Source organism: Coregonus lavaretus (assembly GCF_964263955.1).
Source record: "Coregonus lavaretus genome assembly, contig: SUPER_35_unloc_4, whole genome shotgun sequence".
Classification (NCBI taxonomy): domain Eukaryota; kingdom Metazoa; phylum Chordata; class Actinopteri; order Salmoniformes; family Salmonidae; genus Coregonus; species Coregonus lavaretus.
The window spans coordinates 134863-149363 of NW_028167178.1; the positions used below are offsets into that span (position 1 = coordinate 134863).

Here is a 14501-nt window from a genome sequence, read left to right on the forward strand (position 1 = left end):
GTTTTCACTGTTGGTAATGATTAGTCTACTATAGAATGGAATACTTTGTTGAAGGATTTCAATGACCTCTGAACTCTGTCCTGACTTTCTAGTGTGACTTGATCACCCACACTGGAAATCCTAGAGGCATGGGATGAGGAATTTAAGGTAGTTTATTTTACCGAGTTGAGGGTAATTTATAATTCTGATAATTCTGAAGAAGTTTATAATTTGGCAATACTCATATGTATGATTAAGACCATAATAATGTAAGAGTGAGATAGCTGAATGAGGGATACCCGTCGCTAGTCAATTTTACTAGTCTTGAATTACTTTAGGTGAAACAATTAAGTTAAGGTATTATCAAAAGTTATCATTTTAATGTCATTTTTATTTTGGTTTAACAAAGAATGTTGTTTTGTTTTGAACACATGAATCACGATGTGAGTCATGTGTACAAAGGGGGAAGTACTGATGGCATGAGGATTTATTGGTGAATTTGCATATTGTAGTAAGAATGTGAGCAGTATTAATTAATGTGTTATGGGTTAGATTACATGTTTTAGGTGAAAATGTATTTGTGGTATAAGGCAGGATGTAAGTCTATGGAAAGAGTGGACTATAACAAGCTGCAAGGCTGTGCACTTCCTAATCTCAAGGCTTATCCTGACTGATAAGTATACAAGGTAAAGTAGCATACTGTGTCTCAATTAACAATGTTCTGAAGACTTTCTTCAAAGGGTGAAGGCAACTCTGCCAACCTAACAGGAGAATCTGGACATTGTATGTGACTTGGAGGCTTTGTGGCAGTAGAGGATTACAGAAATAAGAGCTGGACAAAATCTAGGTCGAGAGGTCAGTAATAGGTGTTACTGGCTACCTCGATGGAGGGGAAAGTAGCAGAGACAGATTCCTAGATCTATGTGTCCCAATGTAAGACTATTCTAACTCAGAGGAGGAAGATGGAATCGCCACTGTGGAGCATTGTTTTTGTGTTTGTGTCTGTGTGTTTTTGCAGTGAATCTCAACTTCCCTAGTGGCAAGATGCAAGAAGGACACACTACACAGATCGATGTTAATAGACATTGGGGAGTATATTAGAAATTGGTATTAAGAATAACTGGTAAACATGATTATTTGTCATATAGTAAATACTTATATGGATTTCTTGGATTAGAAATGAAATCAATTAAACTGTTATGTTTTGTCTTCTAGTGAGGTAAATACAGATGGTGTCTTGATGCGTAGCAGGGATAATTTGGCCTAGAATGGTGTGAACCTAAATAAAAGAAAAAACCTATGATCCGGCTGAAAATGAATATCAGAGGCGTTGAAGACGTTTCTGTAAAGCACTGGTGCAACTGGTGTACAACAGTACCCTAGAAACTCATCATGTATACTTTTTTGTCATTGATCTACACAAAATACTCCATAATGTCAAAGTGAAAAGAGAATTCTACAAATGTGTACAAATTAATAAAAAGTAAATAACTAAAATATAGTCACTGCATAAGTATTCACCCCCTTTGTTTAGGCAAACCTAAATTAGTTCACCAATAAAATGTGGCTTAACAAATCACATAATAAGTTATTGATAGATTAATTTGTATTTTAAGAATAATGACTAAAGGATTTCACCCTAAATACAGTATAAATGTGTGAACGGTGTTATAGTTATAATGTAGTGTCAACCCACTAACAGAGGTGGAGGAGTTAGAAACTGCTGAGAAAGCATTCCAGGGTAGCATTCTGTGTATGTATTTTTTGGCACCAGAGCTCTCCATGAATAAAAATACAGATCATTCTTGCTGGTTACGGACCTTTGTTTAATTCATGATTAAACCAGAGAATTTACACCCTCTGGGAATTATTCAGAGCATTAAGTTTGATTAATTAGAGATAGAAATTCTCGTGACAGTTATATGGACTAACTCTTTGTGAAATAATAGGGGTTGACATTCCTCTGTCCCCCATACATACAATATATGTAAGGCCCCTCAGTCAATACTTATCAAATCAAGGTGTATTAGTCTTTTATTTTTCATTCATCTTTAAAAAAGTTTAGACATTTTCTTCCACTTTGACATTATAGAGTGTTTTGTGTAGATCGTTGACATTTTTTTTCCAATTAAATCCATTTTAATCCCACTATGTAACACAATAACATGTGAAGAAATCCAAGGGGGGTGAATATTTATGATGCCCACTGTAGACCACAGGCACTTGATAGTCAATAAAGTATTCCACAAAGAGCATAAACACCTGCAGCTACTCATATAGGAGCGAACAAGCAAAGAAATGCACAAGCATTCTGTCAGTTGCCATCCTTGGTCACCTTGGTCACAACTACCTGTGTACCCACTGCTACAGCCCCCTGTGTTCCCCCTATACAGGGTCCATGTTAGGAAGAAGTCCTGATGAGACTGAGGCTGTCCTAATATGGACACCGTACCCCCCATTTAAAAATAATCAGTAGGTCCCTGTGGTGCTCACTGTGGTATAGCTGAACTTGGACATGGACGAAGGACCCATAGTCCCCGTCACTGTCATCTCATCATCCCGCCTCCCCCGGCGGCGCCGACAGCAGGGCGGGCGGCACTGGGCGAAGGTGGTGAGCAACGCCTTGCGGAAGCGTGTATTCATAAAACAATAGATAATGGGGTTGACGCACGCCGATGTGTAGCTCAACAGGTGGATGAACGAGATGGGTGCCCCCGAGAGGAGCCGGTGGGCTGAGCTGATGTGGAAAGCCTTCCACGTGTTGGCCGTGTACAGGGGCATCCAGCAGACAAAGAAGAGGACGGCAGTGACGACGAGCATGTGGATCACACGCTTCTTGGCCAAGAGTTTAGCCTCCGAGGTATTGCTACGAGGGTGCTCGGCGGACGCTCTGGGTTTGGGAGGGGCCGGGATAGGGGTGGTGAGGGTGGACAGCTCCATGGATGGTAGCTTCTTCGGCATCTGGATGTAGCAGCCGTCATCGTCTGTGTCGTTGTTGCTGGTGGTCACGGTGGTGTTTACGCCGTTCTTCAGTGCTGTGGAATGTACATGGAAGTGTGTAAGTGTGTCTAAATTGGGTGTAAGTGTGTAGGTGAGTGTAAGTGCGTAGGTTGAAGACATTATTGAAGAGTACATTACTAATAATAGCATGAGCAAAGAGTTGGTAACATAAGCCTGCACAGTGTGGAACATGCATTCACAAACAAATAGGCCTTATAAGAAAATAGTTACTGTATGAATGCAAAACCCTTACCCTGGCCCCAGCCTCATCGTTGCCTGTTTTAAAAACCCTAATCCTAGTCCTTGCCCTCATTGCTTCTGCCCAGCACAACCCTATTTCAAAACCCCAATCCCTAACCCAAAACCTCACTTATATAACTTTCAATTTGTAACAAACAAATGAGATGTTCAATCAAATCCATGGCAGGAGATACATGTGGTGTAGGAGTCTCACCACTGCTCTCTCTGTTTTGGTCCAGCTCAAACTTCATCCCCCGGTACAGCTCTCTGGAGATGAGTCCATAGGCAATGATCATCACCACCCCAGGAATGACGAACAAGATTAAAAGCAACAGCATGTACCTGAGAAAGAGAGAGGGAAAGATGGAGAAAGAAAAAGAGGTAAAAGGAGAGAAATATGGAGGTAGAGAAAGAGGTAGAGAAAGAGGTAGAGAAAGAGGGAGAGAGAGGGACAGGGAAGCCAGACAGGATGAAAAAAAGTGACTTTGATCACTGCGGTCATAACAGAAAACAGAATTATATTTCAATGGTGGTCATTAACATTTTTCCAATTATCTTTTCATCAATCCGGATACTATCAATTTGGCCGTATACAAAAAAAGTACAAATCCGCTATTGTTCCTTCCACACACTTTGAGAATTAGTAGAGAGGAAGCCCTTATTTTGTGTTGTGTGAAATTCTAATGGGTGCGTGGGTGTTTTCCTCTGAACATCCTCCTTGGATGGTTCCTTTTTCATCTCCCATCAGCCTTTGCAGCAGGTTCTCATTCATTCATTAACGCAGCCTCTGATACTCAAAGCTTTTCATCAGTACTCTGTTTGATAGTGGGTCACACATCAGGGGTGGGGGGACAAAATGTGACCAGAAGGAGGGACATACAGAGAGGAATAGAGGTTAGAGGTTTCGGTTAATCTTTTGTTTAGTCTTTGATCCTGATCCTCTATCGTCAGAGAAGAACATGGAAGGGGGCGAGGAACAGGTGCTACACTAATATTTCAGTTTCACATGATTTGTGACTCGTTTCAGGTAACTAGGCGTATGTCGCCTGTCACTACTTCACAGGAGAGTCATTTGAAAGTAAACTTTTTCATTTTTATCAAAATGCATTTTTTGGCAGAAATGCCTTCTGGAACGTGAACTTTCATGTGCCTTAATAACAAACTTTTATCCCATCTGTAAATATGAATACAATTGTTAAATTACAAGCCTAGTTGGTTTAGCCATAGAAAAAGAAAGCAACCTTCCCGCTAGCCATGATTGGCTGAGATAATGAGTGGGCTGGACATGCCTAGAGATCGATTAAATTAAATTGTTGCCAGCAGCACAGTTGCAGTCACCAACGCTCTGAATAACATAAAAACAGCCTAACCAGCTCTAATAGGGCGAGTAAAATGGTCAGAGTGAGCTGTTCTCTCATTTGTGCCTGGAAGTAACTAGCAAGCTAGCCAACATTAGCTTGGGTTGACTGCTGTTGTTAGGACAGAACGCTCGGATCAACCCTACTCCTCGGCCAGTGCGTCCAGTGTGTGCTCTGAACGCTCCGACAGCGAAAACGCTCTGAATTTACAAACAGACAATCTGACAACGCTCTGAGTTACGGTCGGGGCTATAGCTTAAGAGGGTGTGAACGATGCTGAATGTGTGTAGACAAAGTAGAGCTCTCCAGTGGGTGTATCAAAACATTCAAAGGTCATTTTCTCAAAGGTGAGGTTACTAGTTTAGCAACTTTCAAAGCAGAATTACTTTCCCATTGATCCTCAACTGTAGTGTGTGATATACCATGTAAAAATCCATGTAAAAATCACAATTTCAAATTTTGCTACATAAAACCGAATCGAGCCAGTCGGTCACATTTGAGGATTCTTCATGGCCGGCACCATTAGTAGACATAATCATAATTACACACCCTGTATCATTAGCCAATTTGGGGAGTAGCCCGTAATGGATTCAAATAGTCCCTGTGACTGTCAGTCCAACACCTTAGCCATTACACCAAGAGGTTCGGACTCAAAGAGGTCACCAAAAGTACAAAAGCACCAAGGTCACAAGTTATGTTTCAATAGCATATTTTCTGAAGTATATTGTAGTAATTCAAAAATGATACGTATTATATTTTGTGTGCTTGTTGATGACATCTACTGTCATCGCTGCTTTGATCATTTTCTGCATATCAATTCAACATTATAATGTCAATCCAATTAAAAGGATTGTGCCTGCCACTGTTAAGAGATATATCCCCAAAGGACTCTTACGGTTTCAAGGTATGCCTGGAAATCAAATCTCAGCAAGATTAGCAGGTACCTGGATGTCACAATTAGCTGGAGAACTCAGACAGAGGGATATAAGATTTTTTTTTCTCTCTCTCTCTCTCTCTCTCTCTCTCTCTCTCTCTCTCTCTCTCTCTCTCTCTCTCTCTCTCTCTCTCTCTCTCTCTCTCTCTCTCTCTCTCTCTCTCTCTCTCTCTCTCTCTCTCTCTCTCTCTCTCTCTCTCTCTCTCTCTCTCTCTCTCTCTCTCAGGGTTTTTGACAGACAGTGCAAGACAAGACCACAATCAGAGACGTTTGCAGATAGAGAGAATAGTAGTGTGAAAGAAAATAAGAGACTGAGGCTGTCCTAATATGGACACCGTACCGCCAGCCCCATTTAATGAGATTATTTAGTGTAAAAGATAAGAAGTACAGTCTGGAGGAGAGAGACGAGAGAGCTGTATTAGGCTGGGGAGAACCCCTGGAGAATCTCAATCTTTCTTTAATTGCACTGCTCTACAGCCTCTCCGTGTGTTTAATGGGCAAATTGATGTCCTTTGTGCCCAAACTTAACAGCAACAGTTTCTACAGAAAAAGCCTTGCCTTGAACTGCAGATACTTGGGCAGTGGAGCTTTATTCAAGCTATATTACTAATCTTAGACCAGTGTATAATAAACTGTTGGTCTTTAGAGTAGAATTACCTTCTAAAACTGCTTCTCTAGTCCTGAAGCAATGCAAACTAATCCGCCTACAAATATAATTGCTTTGCCTTAGATGTTGCTGTGGTGCTCCTAAATGTCCAGCTATGACGATTCTGTTCACAGTCTAGCAGGGGGAAGAGGGAGGACATTACTTTAGGGCAAATTTAATATCAGTGGAAATATAATGAAAATAGCATAAAATGCTTCATTGCTTCCCTGAGCAGAAATGGAAAAAAAGTAACTATTTATTTTTAAACAAATATATTCATTAAAAACGAATCAGACATAAAAACAAACCGAACAAACCCAAGATACTTTTTTGAACAAGGGACTGGCAATCTATGTTACCTTTTTTGATGACTGCTTACTTTGAAACTACCACTCGAGAACTGACTTAATTAGTATCAGGAAACTATCTAGGGGACCAGTTCTGACCACTGCACTAGAGTTCTCCAGTCAGAAACTCACTCACCATGTCTGTTCCACCCCACCACTTGGCCATTCCAGGCGGCACATGTGTCCTGTGGTTCGGTCGGGTTTGGGGAACGACTTGAGGTGGCTAAACACTGGGTAGGGCACCATGATGACTAACGACAACACCCAGATGGCGGCGACGACCCGGTAGGCGTGGGAACGAGTCTGCCACGCCCGCGATTTCAGCGGGTTGCAGATGGCGCTGTACCTCTCGATCGCTATGGCGACCAGGCTGAAGGTGGAGATGCTGACGGAGAGCCCTATGGAAACGCAGGGAAGGGGGAGGGGACAATAAGAGAGGGATCGCAATGACAGTATCAACAGTGGTCAGACATGGGTTCAAATAGTACTTGTTTTCTTTCTTTCTGTCTAGAGTGCCAGATGGACGGGGTTTTCACTTTTGGGACAATTCCAATGTCTCCATTGCGGAAGGCAAGTTCAATTAAGCATGGAAAACATATTTGAAAGAAAACAAATACTATATTAACAGGTCTAATAGTGATACACATGTTCTATGTATTTGAGCAGGCTTGCCACATCACAGAGATGCCCGTAGCCCACCACAAAAGTAAAGACAAATGATGAAGTATCTTTACCTTATCATTAAGTCAAGACATGAAGTGCATTACATTCCAGACAAATAGGCTCACACTGTTGGAATCACACCATTGTTGTGCTGTCCTGCTCAACGTTAGATCTCTAAAGTGCATTATAATACCCAAGGACACCCTTGCAATTTGGTTCAAACTTGAGTGAAAAGCCTTTAGTGAAAATCTCCAGCCCAAACTGTGTTTGCCTACATGAATATTCATGAAGCTGCACTGAGGGAGTGCGCTCAATCCGTCTGCAGTCAGACAAGGAGTCGGCAGTGAAGACAAATAGCATTAATAAAGGCATACTGTACCTGCACTAAACCGGCAGCCATTACCCACACCCTGAGACTCCCTCTAATATATTCCATCCACTAATCCTCCCTCCTCAGAAAGATCCACAACTTCAATCCAAGACCCACCGTTAGTACTCATACATTATTTCACAATCACAGAAATTATTTGTTTTCGCACTACATTTCTCTGATTAGCAGAAGGCTGCATCCACTGAGGCAATCATTTCATAAGCAACATTTTATTTATTGATTTTTTTGCACGCACAGACACACACACACACACACACAGACACACAGAACAGCAAATATGATCCGCTTGAGGTTTGGAAACCCCAGCTTTATACTGAGCACTCGGCAGTATATTTTCCTAAGCACTATAGGCAACGTGCATTCCATGCTAAGATAATAGAACTCTACTCTACCCATCTGAAGTGAAGATTGTAAAGCTATGTGCTCTGTGCTCAAATAACATCTTAAATCAGCATACAGTACAATAGTATCGCTTTAATCTCTTACTGGGAACTAATTAAATTCTAGTCTAATGTTTTTAAATATTTTTTTTTATTTAACCTTTATTTAACTAGGTGAGTCAGTTAAGAACAAATACTTTTTTACAATGACGTCCTACCAAGAGCCAAAAGGCCTCCTGCGGGGATGGGGGCTGGGATTAAAAATAAAAATGTAGGACAAAACACACATCATGACGAGAGACACCACAACACTACATAAAGAGTGACCTAAGACAACAACACAGCATGGCAGCAACACATGACAACACAGCATGGTAGCAACACAACATGACAACAACACGGTAGCATCACAACATGGCATTAGCACAACACGGTAGCAGCACAAACATGTTACAAACATTGTTGGGCACAGCCAACAGCACAAAGAGCAAAAAGGTAGAGACAATAAAACATCACGCGAAGCAGCCACAAGTGTCAGTAAGAGTGTCCATGATTGAGTCTTTCAATGTAGAGATGGAGATAAAAATGTCCAGTTTGAGGGTTTTTTACAGCTCGTTCCAGTCGCTAACTGCAGCAAATTGATCACATTCAAGGAGACAAAGAGAATCGCCCTCAATACGCCAACTAAATTCAATTAGCTACCGGTAGAAGCTTGACTATAACTTTGGAGGAAATGTCTTCTTTTGTTCAATTTTTACCCATGTTTAAGTATCTGCAGGATCTGTATCATCACTTTGTTGCAGACCTGGGTTCAAATAGTATTTGAAATCTTTCAAATACTTAAGCTGTGCTTGATTGAACTTTCCTGGCACAATGGAACCAATGGAATACTCCCAAAAGTGCAAACCCTGCAAATCTGGCACTCTAGGCAAGCCGAAGGAAATGATGCTGGTAACATTTTACATTAAGTTGCCCGTATTGTTATGTACTGTAACTAACACAGTAATAACTGTGTTAACAACATAGTAGTTACATAGGTTTTACTATGTAATTAGATGGTAATAGGGTTGTTGCAGAATCAGTTATCACACAATTGGAACAAGGAATGTGTATTACACATTCAGTTGCTAAAGGTTATTCCACATGTGAAACTACTGATATTTCACATTCTCTTGTTCAACTATGTAACTAATGTTTTGTAATTACACATTTGAACGTCATTTGTGAATTAACATGTTAATAACTCAAACCAACATATGACCATGTTACATAACTACAAGGTGCCACTACTATAGAATCCACATTTAATACCAGGGTTGATAAATAGGCTAGAACCTGGTAACAACAATTGTAACAAGGCACACCCTGTCATTAACTACCGCTCATTTTCAATTTGTTTATTTCTATGTTATGACCTGGCTCAAAGGCTATACCAAATCAAGTGCGATCTAAGAACAATTTAGTTACATATGATATACTGGTAACTATCATGTACCTACCCAGGAGCAAGCAACTTAATGTAAAGTGAAAACCAGTAGGGTATAACCTTTATAAGTACTATGTACTATAGTTACAATGTAACAACCTTTGGAGACAATAGGCTAACCAGGAGAAATTAGGAGACAGGAGAACATTAGGTTTAACCCTTTTAGTTACATTGTACAATGTAACAATCTTTAACAACCAACTCTGTAATTACAATGTTGTTTCAAGGGACATACATATATTTAAAATTTACTTACCCAGGAGCAAGCAACTTAATGTAAAATTAAGTGACATTTAATTACTTTGTAGTTACAATGTAACAACCTTTACTGACAGTAGGCTAACCTGGAGAAATAAGGAGACAGGAGAACATTTTTCAGTTTGACTTTTCTTTAATGGATTTGACAAAGATTCATATTCAAACCATTCAAATTCAATTCCCCATTTCAGACTCAAAGCAACAATTATTTTAGTTATTAAAACATACTAACACAGGGTGGTGGTAAAGCTAGCTAAAAATAAGAAGACAGAAGAATGCTGGGATGTCACCAGAAGGTGACATCAAACTGAAATCTCACCTCTCACTCTCTGCAGCCAAAATGGAAGCCGTATGCTATTTCTGCCTCTTAATTTGTCGTGTTTTTAAAGGTTTGTAATGTGCAAAAGTGCAATGTAAGTGTCAAAAATAGTGAAATAACATTGTAAACTAAATGTTTCATAAGTGCTATGTTGATTTAGCAACTTTTATTAACCGAAAAAGTGTTGACATTAGGATACCAGTGCCAAGCTTGCCATCTAGCTAGCAGTCGCAAGGACTGCATTCTAGCAGTCGTAAGGACAAAGATTCAGCAGGAGGCAGGCAGGTAGAGGTGCAAATGAGTGTTCGATTAATTTACACAGCACTGGTGTTTCAAAGATGACGGTGATATTTACAAATATACAGTACCAGTCAAAAGTTTGGACACACCTACTCATTCAAGGGTTTTTCTTTATTTTTACTATTTTCTACATTGTAGAATAATAGTGAAGACATCAAAACTATGAAATAAACCATATGGAATCAGGTAGTAACCAAAAATGTGTTAAACAAATCAAAATATATATTATATATATTTGAGATTCTTCAAATAGCCACCCTTTGCCTTGATGGCAGCTTTGCACACTCTTGGCATTCTCTCAACCAGCTTCACCTGGAATGCTTTTCCAACAGTCTTGAAGGAGTTCCCACATATGCTTGTCACAAGCCGGGCTAGAACTCCGGTCTCAGATGTGGAAAGCTGGGGGTACTACCCCTTAGCCACAGAGGAGGTGTTGTAGGACCCAAATGAAACACCCAAGGCAATACTCCAGGTAAGTTGATTTAATGTTCCAAAACAGGAGGCAAAACAAAACAACTCCACGAGGGGAGAAAAACAAACTAAAGATAACTTCGAACAGCTTACTAGGACAGACACGGTGGGACAAAGCAGGAGACACATAGTCAGGACGCAATAACCAAGTGAGAAACAAGGGGAAAACACACAGCTAAAATACTAAAGGGAAAACAAGGCACAGGTGACCTGGATCAAACTAATGAGGACACACGAGGAAGAACTAAGGCAGAGGGGAACACAGCTGACCTCTAGAGGCCCGGAGACAAACAGGAGAAGCAGGAAGCTGACAGGACCCCCTCCTCTAGGAACGACTCCTGACGTTCCTTCCAGAACACCCTGGCCCCCGGGTGCGAAAATCTCGGATCAACCCTGGGTCCAGGATGTCCCTGGCTGGAACCCAGGAGCGCTCCTCTGGCCCGTAGCCCTCCCAGTCCACCAGATACTGCAGAGAGTTCTGGACCCTCCGGGAGTCCAGTATCCGGCGGACTGTGTAGGCTGGCTGGCCGTCAATGATCCTGGGAGGTGGCGGGGGTCTGCGTGGGGGGGCAAAGGGAGAAGACAAGACAGGTTTAATAAGTGAAACATGGAAAGTGGGGTTAATTCTAAGGGAACGAGGGAGAACCAAACGATAAGACACAGGGTTAACCTTTCTAGCAATGCGGAAAGGGCCGATGTATCTCTGGGAAAGCTTCTTGGACTCGACCCGGAGGGGCAGGTTCTTGGTGGCCAACCAAACTCTCTGACCAGCTCGGAAACTAGGGGCCGTCCGGCGGTGGCGATTAGCCTGACTTTGGTATCTCTGGGAGGTCCGAAGGAGGGCACGCCTGGCCTTCTTCCAGGTCCGCCTACAGCGTTGGACAAAGCGCTGGGCCGAGGGAACACCAACTTGCGCCTCCTCCTCTGGAAATAATGGAGGGTTGTAACCGAACTGGCATTCGAAGGGGGACAATCCGGTGGCTGAGGACTGGAGGGTGTTGTGGGCATATTCAGCCCAAATGATATAGGTGGCCCAAGACGTGGGATTACTGGCCGCCATACACCGCAGGGTGGTCTCCAGATCCTGATTAATCCGTTCCGTTTGACCATTAGACTCTGGATGGAACCCCGACGATAGGCTGGCTGTGGCCCCAACAAGCCTGCAGAAGGCCCCCCAAAACCGGGACGAGAATTGGGGACCTCGGTCAGAGACCACGTCCAGGGGAATACCAAATATCCGGAAGACATGGTTCATGAGGAGCTCAGCAGTCTCCTTAGCCGAGGGCAGCTTGGGCAGGGGAATAAACCGGGCAGCCTTAGAGAAACGGTCTACCACCACTAGGATGACGGTGTTGCCCTGGGATAGAGGAAGTCCCGTAACAAAGTCCAGAGAAATGTGTGACCATGGCCTTCGAGGAACAGGTAAGGGATGGAGCAGTCCCTGGGGTCGCTGGCGTGTCGACTTTCCCTGGTTGCACACAGGGCAGGCCTCAACATAAACCTGCACGTCCTTCTTGATGGACGGCCACCAAAACCGCCGTCGGAGGAACTCCAGTGTGCGAGCACTGCCTGGATGGCATGTCAAGGGCGACTCATGACCCCACTGCAAGACGCGGGCCCGAACAGAGAGAGGAACGTACAGGCGACCGGTAGGACCACCGCCTGGATCGGGCTCATGGACAAGAGCTTCTCGTACCCCTCTTTCTAGTTCCCACTGAAGAGGTGCGACGATCCTAGACCTCGGAATAATCGATGCCAAGGGCTTCTCTCGTACCTCGGGAGAATAGACTCGAGACAGGGCATCCGGCTTGACGTTCTTGGTGCCAGGTCGGTAAGACAGGAGGAACTGGAATCGATTAAAGAAAAGGGACCATCGTGCTTGCCGAGGGTTCATCCGCTTAGCCTGTTGGAGATATTCCAGGTTCTTGTGGTCCGTGAGAACCTGGAAAGGGTGCTGAGCCCCCTCAAGCCAATGGCGCCACTCCTCCAAGGCCAGTTTTACCGCAAGCAACTCTAGATCCCCCACGTGGTAGTTGCGCTCGGCCTCAGACAGGCGGCGAGACATGAAGGCACAAGGGTGTAATCTCCCATCCGCACCCCTCTGTGACAGGACGGCTCCCACCCCCACCTCTGAGGCGTCCACCTCCACCACGAAAGGTCTTTCTGGGTCAGGGGTCACCAGAATCGGAGCAGAAGTGAAGCGGCGCTTGAGATCCTCGAAGGCCCCTGCTGCTTCCGGACCCCAGTGAATCTTGGTCCCTCCTCCCTTGGTAAGCGTCGTCAAGGGGGCTACCACCGAGCTGAAATTCTTGATGAACTTCCGATAGAAGTTAGAAAAGCCAATGAACCGTTGAACCTCCTTGACCGTGGCAGGTGTGGGCCAATCGTGGACCGCCTTGACCTTCTTGGGATCCATCTCTAGGTGCCCGGGAGTGACAATAAACCCGAGAAACTGAGTCTGAGAAACATGAAATTCACACTTCTCAGGCTTAACGTAGAGGTGATTGTCAAGGAGCCTCTGGAGAACCCGGCTAACATGCCCCTCATGCTCCTTCAGTGACCTCGAGAAGATGAGGATATCGTCCAGGTACACGAAGACGAACAGATTAAGCATATACCGGAGAACATCATTAATCAGGGCTTGGAATACTGCGGGGGCATTGGTGAAACCGAACGGCATCACCCAATATTCATAGTGCCCCGTGGGCGTGTTGAACGCCGTCTTCCATTCGTCTCCTTGCCGGATCCGCACGAGATGGTAAGCATTGCGGAGATCCAGCTTAGTAAAAATGGAAGCCCCTTGAAGCAGCTCAAAAGCAGTGGCCATGAGAGGAAGGGGGTATCGATTCCGAACCGTGATCTTGTTGAGTCCCCGGTAATCAATACAAGGCCTAAGACCCCCGTCTTTCTTTTCAACAAAAAAGAAGCCCGCCCCAGCCGGGGAAGTAGAGGCATAGATGAGGCCGGCTGCCAAGGACTCCTTAATGTAGGTGTCCATAGCTGCGTGCTCGGGGGAGGACAAGGAAAAGATCCGACCTCTAGGAGGGCAGCACCCAGGGAGTAGATCAATGGCACAGTCATACGTGCGATGAGGCGGTAAGGCAGTAGCCCGGGCCTTGCTGAACACTGCCTTGAACCGATGGTAAACACTGGGGACTCGGGAGACGTCAACAGACTCTTGAAACTGGGTACTAGGGGCTGAGGGACTCTGAAGCATGCAGGTGAGTTGGCAAGTGGGACCCCAGCTTAGAATGGTGCCAGTAGGCCAGTCGATCTGGGGATTATGTCTGCATAGCCAAGGGTGACCCAGGATAATAGGATACTCGGGAGAGTCAATAAGATAGAAGGTCTCCTCCTGCTGGTGTTGAGAGATGGTAAGTCGCAGGGACTGAGTCGCCTCGGTAACCTTTCCTGGTTCCAGAGGTCTGCCATCTAAGGCTGTAACTGCCTGGGGTTGAGGAAGTAGTTGGGTAGGGATCTTAAGTTCCTTAGCCAAGGTTACATCCAGGAAATCACCTGCGGCACCGGAATCGATCATAGCCTGGACCCGATGCTGGTGGCCCCCCCAGGACAGAGTGGCTGGAATAGCCAGGACAGCGTTAGTAGGAGGCGCTCTAATTCTCCCCATCACAGCCCTCCTGTAGCTGGGCGGGGACAGGCGTTTCCCGAAAGCTCGGGGCAAGTGGAGCGGAAGTGGCCGGCAACCCCGCAGTAGAGGCACCGACGCTC

The 14501-nt window shown here is 44.2% G+C and overlaps 1 protein-coding gene across 1 annotated transcript in view; it reads right to left on the bottom strand.

Annotated features, from left to right (window-relative positions):
- Window positions 1-2448: 2448 nt before the first annotated feature.
- The window catches only part of LOC311110364 (cholecystokinin receptor-like), a gene marked incomplete at both ends in the record, with an annotated part of 41977 nt that continues 29924 nt past the window's right edge, over window positions 2449-14501 (bottom strand). The window contains 3 exons of the mRNA XM_084188910.1: window positions 2449-3014; window positions 3434-3561; window positions 6641-6902. Coding sequence (XP_084045036.1) covers window positions 2449-3014; window positions 3434-3561; window positions 6641-6902 — 956 coding nt within the window. The remainder of the gene's footprint in view (window positions 3015-3433; window positions 3562-6640; window positions 6903-14501) is intronic.